The 8214-nt window shown below is 39.3% G+C and overlaps 1 protein-coding gene across 1 annotated transcript in view; it reads left to right on the top strand.

Annotated features, from left to right (window-relative positions):
- LOC105365481 (Down syndrome cell adhesion molecule-like protein Dscam2) overlaps positions 1-8214 on the top strand; it is a 168852-nt gene that overhangs the window by 155031 nt on the left and 5607 nt on the right. The window contains exons 19-24 of the mRNA XM_011503657.1: positions 73-433; positions 1619-1894; positions 2412-2866; positions 4083-4356; positions 5904-6041; positions 7323-7477. Coding sequence (XP_011501959.1) covers positions 73-433; positions 1619-1894; positions 2412-2866; positions 4083-4356; positions 5904-6041; positions 7323-7477 — 1659 coding nt within the window. The remainder of the gene's footprint in view (positions 1-72; positions 434-1618; positions 1895-2411; positions 2867-4082; positions 4357-5903; positions 6042-7322; positions 7478-8214) is intronic.

Below are 8214 nucleotides of genomic sequence, written 5' to 3' on the forward strand. Positions count from 1 at the left end.
TCTCTCTCTCTCTCTCTCTCTCTCTCTATCTCCATGTCGCTTGATTATATACGTTGAGGCTCGCGGGTGCAGGTGTCGGCGTTCACGCTAGCGGGTGACGGCGTGGCCTCGGCGCCGCTCTACTGCGTGACCGAGGAGGATAAGCCGGAGATGCCGGCGGGGATAAAGGCGGTCGCAAGCTCGGCGACCTCGATAATCGTCTCATGGCAGTCGCCGCTACGCAGCAACGGCATCATCACCTCCTACAGCGTGCACGTACGCTCGGTCGGACCTGATGGCAAATGGTACCGGAGGGCTCTACCGCCCCACGAAACGAGCTACCTCGCCGAGAACCTCCACAAGAAGAACCAGTACGAGTTCAACATCGCGGCGGTGACGTCGGTGGGTGACGGGCCCCGCACCCCATCTATCATTGTCTCGCCCTCGAGCGAAGGTACTACTACCAACTGTTACTATAACCACTACTACTACTAGTAGTACTGCTGCTACCTACCACTACCACTACTACCACCACCACTACTACCACCACCACTACTACTACTACTACTACTACAACTACTACTACTGCCACCACAACTACCACCACCACCGCCACTACTAATATTATCACTACTACTAATGCAAGCGTCTTTAATTCGAGCGATAGAGTATTCCGTTATTATTGGGCGGTATTTGGCCTCTTACGTTCAATCCTTTTAAAAGCTTCGTTAAGTTCATCGATACATTTGGCTAAATTATTTCGAAACGACGTCTCCGTACGACTGCAATCTTCTCTGAGTTAACGGTTTTTTTTTATTCACTAACTTTAAAGCGTCGGTTTTAAAATACGTAATCTCAATTGGCCTAATAAATACAAACTTTATATACGTAAATTATATTAAATATAATTATATTAAAATACGTAATCTCAATTGGCCTAATAAATACAAACTTTATGGATGAAATTTGAATAAAGACAATTTAAAAGAAGCTCCAATATACCTTACAATACTTTACACATACAAAACGCAATATATATTATCGTAGTCGGATACGTCGTCGTCGTCGCCGTTATTTTCGTTTTTATTGTTTTATTGAAAACATTGTTGTACAAAGATTTACGTTTCTGCTAATTGTATATTTTAAGAAAGAAAGAAAAAAATGTTCGTATTATCTCTATCAAACAATTGTGTCCGTTTATGCTTACAGATTTTATTTTTAAGGTTGTACTACTTGAGCGCCGTTTAGCTTTTAACAAACTTCTGGATTTTATTATTTTTATTAGAAAACTTGAATGTAAAAATACTTATAAAGTTTCGAATGTAATAAAATTAATTGTTTTGTCTTATAATTAAATAAGTGTGTTAAGTTTGTAATATCACGTGGAAAATCATTCAATTTATGGATTAATTAGCATCTTCGCCTATAGTAGTATATGGCCGTTAACTTTGCAGTTTCATCGTCTCATTTACACGAATAATTCGCATTAAATGTACTTAACAAACGAACTACATAACAACTCATTACTCTCATACTCAAACTCGAATTAAGATCGTATAAACTGTGTGTATGTCGTATAAAACTTTGTGGAATGGTAACGAATGGTTCGATCATGCGATGATATGCTCTGTCCGAGCAGTACGAGCAGCGATTTACTCGTTCGGATCAATTCTCGTCGTACCATGGAAGCAAGACGTCCTGTTGCCTTGTCAGAGGGTTGGGAAACCGGAGCCTACAGTCACGTGGAAACAGTGGGGTCAAGTTATCCGGCTCGGAACATCGCTGAGAGTCACTTTGGAAAATGACGGCTCGTTACAGATTAGAGACTTGCACAGGGAAGACAGCGGCAATTATACTTGTTTCGTGGAAAATCGCTATGGATCTGATCAAATTACGCATCGGCTAACTGTGCAAGGTAAGCGGCATTCACTAAGATAATTATTTCTTTTATAATTAAATTATACAACCCATTTTATCATTGAATAAATAAAATTTATATTATTTTCATTGTCACGCGGATCTTCAATTTCATTCGTTTCTTCTATTCTTTTCATTAAAAACGTCAAACATTAAACGTGCAATTGTCGATCGGTCTATGTAATTAATTAGGAAGTCTATCCAGGATATAAAAATATTGCAAGGGCCATTAACGCTATAAGCAATAAGCTTCCATTCGCTTGCTACTATTTTAAATTAAATATCTAATTATCTGCTAGACGGCAATTATTCGCCCAACCGATACTCGACATACGACAAAAATATCAATTAGCATTACGATATTACGTGATCCGTGAATATTCGCTATCGTTTACCGATAGCCAATACCCTTGCATTGGCAACAAAAAAAGAAAAAAAGAAGAAAAAAAAATTCCCTTATACCGCTCACCGACCTCGCTCAATAAAGCACTCAAAGTAAAATCCTTTGCCCACAGTACCACCGGCGGCACCAATGCTACACGCAACCAGCGCCACCAGCAACTCCATTAATGTCCAATGGAAAAACGGGGACGACGGGGGCGCCCCGATTCGCGGCTACATCCTGCACTTCAAGCGCGAGTTCGGCGAGTGGGAGGAGATCAAGCTATCGCACAAGAGCAGCAGCTACCAATTGTCGCAGCTGTGGTGCGGCACCGACTACCAGGTCTACCTCACCGCGTACAACCGTATCGGTATGGGCTCACCGAGCGAGATCGTCAAGGCGACGACCGAGGGCTCGAAACCCGACGACTCGCCCGCCAACGGCGACAAGTTCATAACTGTCAACGTATCATGGATCACGCTTCACCTGCATGCCTGGGGCGACGGCGGCTGCCCCATCACCTACTTCGAGCTCGAATACAAGAGGAGCGGCGAGGAACTGTGGACCCTCATGTCCAACAATATCGAGGTGCGCGATTTCTACCTTCCCGACCATCGGTCACCGACACATCACCACCACCACACCACCACACCACCACACCACCACACCACCACACCACCACACCACCCCCCACCCCCACTCACACGCCCTACGCGACGGAGAGACGCGACGACGTTCTCAGCACACTGATGCTTAAGGAAGCGGAAAACGACTTATTGATTTCATTATGATATCCCATTGTATCAATCGTTAATTGAACACGGATGCTCTCTTTAACGATAATCTTTATCGATATGATTTAGATGAAAAATTCACCACAACGCTAAAGTAGAGTCGTTTCGTTCAATACAATCAATCATCAAATCGTTTATCGTTCATAGATTAGTTTAGTCATAGATTAGTACAAAAAAAAAAAAAATTAGACAGTTCATAGATTAGTTAGATTACGTTTAGACGGACAATTTTACCATTAAATCTTTGTAAAATATTTTTACAACATAATACGATAAATAATTTATATAAATAATTAATAATGTACGTAATATAGGCATACATTGACCTATCGAGATTAAAATAAAATCAATTTGTTATAGTTGATAATAATCAGAATTTAGAAGAAGAAGCAGAAGAAGAAGAAGAAGAAGAAAAATAAGTTTTATTATAAACCGATTGTCCTTAATATATTCATGTATGTTTGCCTTCTGGTAAATCTACTCGCTAATGAAAATTCCCATATTATTAATGTCATTATTTAAAGATAGTGAAGATTCTATAAAAACTATACCACTATAATTAATAATTACTTATTGCGAAAATCGAGAGCACTTTGGAATTAGATTATAAAAGGAAAGCAAAAAACAAAACAAAAGAAAAACCAAAAAAAAAAAAAAAACAATAATGACGCATGAAAGCATCTTATAAAAGTATCTAAAAATGAAAGTACAATTTCGTTTGCTTATCTCTGTCTAAGAATAAGTGATAAGAGTCCCGAAAAAAAAAACCGAGTGAAAAATTACGAAAATCAATTAAATGATTTATTGGCCAGGATCGAATAAGCCACCGAATGAATAGATCATTGGACATTTAACTTTGTCCTGGTGTCGTAATAATACGCTTATCACTTGCTCCACCTAATGCAACGAACACACCCACAATCAGCGAATACAAAAAGAATACAAAGAAAAATCAGCTGCGCAGGGGCGAACAAATAATATAATAATTCTTGATTACGACGTGTGTCCAGGTGCAGAAATCGTACACGTTGAGCGAATTGCAGCCGGGCACGAGCTACGAGGTGCGCATAAGGGCACACAACAATGCGGGATCCTCGGTGGCCGAGTACAAAATAACAACGCAGCAGCCGCACACGAGTTCCACGGTACCGGCCCTCGACGTCGACAGATTCATACCCCAGCAGACGCCTGCTTACGCGGACATCAAACTGATCGTTCCTCTCGTCTTGAGCTCGTTCGCCGTCATTGTCGCCGCAGGCACCGTCTTCTACTGCTTTAAAAAACGTAAGTAAGAACTTAGCTGAGCACCGAGAACAAGTGGTTTTCTTCATAAGGATACCTTCTGACTGACTATGTGTAGCTAAGGATTTAGAAGTGACTGTTACATCATCCCGTTTAGGAAATTCGATAATTAATTTTCTCAAAGATATGTAGGGATTACTGCTGTGAGATATACTTGTTACGTTACAGGTGGAGAAAATTAATATAATATATTGCTTTCAAATCCAATTACCGCGCTGTTTGTGAACAATTATATTATGTAAAGAAAAGAAAAACAAAAAGGATTGGATGAAGAATGGTTTTTAATAAAAATACTAGAATAATTTATTAGCGCAGAAAGCTTATAAAATTATGATTAAATGTGATGTGCTCAGGTAATCAAATTTAAAGTTTCCACATTACTGTAAACACTTCGAGTAAACTGTATTTGATCTCATAAAACTCTATAAAGTTAAAAGCTCGAGAAAACATTCTATTATTATCCATCTAAAATGATAGCAAATAAAATGAAATGTGAGATGATTGTACATTAGACTTTTAATAACGCTTGATAAAGATAAATTCTCCAGTTCAAGATTTATATTGATTCTTAAGATTTTTGTAATAAATAATCTTGCTCTAGATTAACGTAGATATCGTATCAAATTATAGAATATGTTTTTATTAAAATTTACCTTCACTGTATTGCGAAATAAAAGTTTTTACATTATCTTAATTGTCAATATTAAAGATAAGTTTTTATTTATCTTAACTTATTTACTGATAAAGTTGCCATTCGGTTTTTTTATTCCATTTTTTTTTATTATTATTATATTTTTTTTTTTTTTTTTTTGTTTTGTTTTGTTTTTTCCTAATGAAACACGCTCACTAAACATACGTAATACTTTGTTTTATCACTTGAAAACAATTCTTTTCTTTAAAATAACATGTGAACGAAATATTCTGCCTTCAAGATGAAGTATGAACATTCTAGACTGTAATAATGAAAATTTTAAATTATGTTTAAAGTTTCCTTTTTATCAAAATTAGATTTTTCAAAAAATTAGAATAATGATGAAGAGAGATGATGACGATGATGACGATGATGATGATGATGATGATGATGATGATGATGATGATGATGATGATGATGATGACGATGACGATGACGATAACGATGACGATGACGATAACAACAATGACAACCATAATGACGACAATGATATGAAAAGTCGAAAATTATATGTAACAGTAAAGAATAATTTTAAATGATTATCTTAATTAATACGCACCTCAGCTGTTCTTATATAAGCAATATTTGTATAAAAGAAAATTGCGAGAAATATGAATTGACATTAATGCTGCCTAAAGTAAAAAAATGCCCAATATAAGGAAAATGTATTAACGATCACCAAACGAACGTTAATAATTAAATTGACCGATTGCAAAGTGGTCGATGTCGAGGAACAAACACCAATGATTATTGTGAGAAGCAAATAGCTATAAGAGTGGCTGGTGCTTAATAGACATAATGATAATTAATAACATAGGACCTTTGATGGGTGACTTAGGGAGCCTTCATGATGCGCAAACGGCCGCGGCATTAGATAATAAACAAAACATGGAACAACGGGAGCAGTACTACGCGACTGTGCGGAAGCCCCTGCGCTCGCCAATTCACGAGATTGGTACGTTGGAAAGGATACCAGGTAACTCTTCATTCCATTTCATATCATTATTACATTATTATCATTTTCTTCGCTACCTAACAGGAGAATTCACTTTTTCGTTTCGCACGCAAGCATTTTCACAATCGCAACTCATAAATCCTCATAAACCTATCCGATCGGCCAATCATGCCGTAGAGTTTACTTTACTTTACTTCCAAGCTCTCCCCAAATTCACCTCCAGCGCCACTATACTTAACTATAATTCCGGCGATTAACCTAACCGATTCGTTAACATTTTTTCACTGAAAAAACTATATATGCCTATTGCAGTGTCGAAATAAACCGTTACCTGACGCGATATCGACGCGCTTATTGACGAGATATTAACGAGCTATTGACGAGCCATTGACGAGCTATTGACGAGCTATTGACGAGCCATTGACGAGCTATTGACGATATGTTGACGAACTGTTGACGAACTCTTGACGAACTGTTTACGAAATGTTGACGAATTGTTGACGAGATAATGACCAGCCGGTACTGGACCTCAGTCCAAGACCACAGTCTTTGACATAATATTGTGCTGCGGCAGCTACGTATAATCCTACCACTTAATTATTAAAAAAAAAAAAAAAAAAAAAAAAAATCATCTTAAAGACGAGTAGCGCGCGGATAACGGCCGAGTAGCGGGAAAAGCTTATAAAAGAGCATTAATTTGAAAAATAACGAAAAACACTTTACTATCCACCTTAACCATTGAAATTCCGCGTTAAATGTCAAATGTCAAATACTGTTCGCTCTCTACAAACGACATAATGTCCGTACTCGATCAATGGCAATGCCGTATCCATAATAATAATCAACCATTTCCATGGGAATGGCTAAACCCACGTACCATCAATTCACCTTGTACATTGCGGATTTGACGAAACATCGATTCTCGGTTTACCGGATCCGACATTAACCATAAACCGGAACATAACGGAAGACTGGGCGCGACTGTTTTCTACATCGAGAAGGAGCTTAATCAAATGATCGGAGTCGAATCGACTTAACAAAGACAGAGAGAGAGAGAGAGAGAGAGAGAGAGAGAGAGAGAGAGAGAGAGAGAGAGAGAAAGCAATTGGACAGGGCTCGAGGAGCTTGTAAACAAATGTTAAGTACATTGACAGGCTCGTATGTCCGTCGCTAGTGAAAATCTACGGATAAGCAATAAGCGATCGCGGCCGTCAGTCGCTAGCGATAAAAGCCCAAGCCTCGCGCATCTGGAGCCCCCAAACATCCTCAGAACGGCCACCGCCACCTGCTTACTTTTTCCAGAGTACTCCGAGGACATCTACCCGTACGCAACTTTCCAATTGAAGGAAAGTGTTCCGGCGAGCGCCGACAGCCGCTGCGACTCCGCGGCGCCGCTCCAGACCTTCGTCTACCACGATCCCCGGCTCACGAGCGCCGACACCCTGCAGCTCCGAGAGGTAACCCGACCACGGCCTTGTTGGCGTGCGCCCCGGCCCTAATCGTCTTACACCTCTGTAACTGTCGAGTCCCCGCGTCGACGCACCATCGCCGAGTCCATCGCCCCACCCTCACCTCTTTATCCCATAAACACTCTCGATGATTATCGCCGAGTCGTAGGATACAATTGTTACACGGTCACCAATCACCTCCACCTCCTCCTCCTCCTCCTCAACCACCATCTCCTCCATCACCACCATCTCCTCCTGCTCCTCCTTACCTTATACCTCTCCATCTCCTCTTAAATCCGCGTTTATTTATTATCTATTAGGTTGATTGGAATAATAGATGTTTGCGACGTGTCAAAGTATCGCTAAGTACACTTTCAACTTCGTGTTACCGAATGCTGCCAATTTAAAGCTGAAAGCATATATATTTGTTTAAAATTTCAATCCAGTAGGCAAATATACATTAAATAAACGTGTCTCTTTAGTCGCTAAAATCGCAGCTATATGTGTATACGCAGTTAGCATGATTATCCAATATTCGCACATGTGTCATGCACAAAAAGCTTCGTTTCATAAAGAAAGTGTATCATTTTTGCAATACACACTTACACGTTGCTAACTCTCTCTCTCTCTCTCTCTCTCTCTATCTATCTATCTATCTATCTATCTATCTCTATCTATCTTTCTATCTCTCCATCTATCTATCTATCTATCTACCTATCTATCTATCTATCTATCTCTATCTATCT

This window comes from Ceratosolen solmsi, unplaced genomic scaffold, assembly GCF_000503995.2.
Source record: "Ceratosolen solmsi marchali unplaced genomic scaffold, CerSol_1.0 scaffold8, whole genome shotgun sequence".
Taxonomy (NCBI): Eukaryota; Metazoa; Arthropoda; class Insecta; order Hymenoptera; family Agaonidae; genus Ceratosolen; species Ceratosolen solmsi.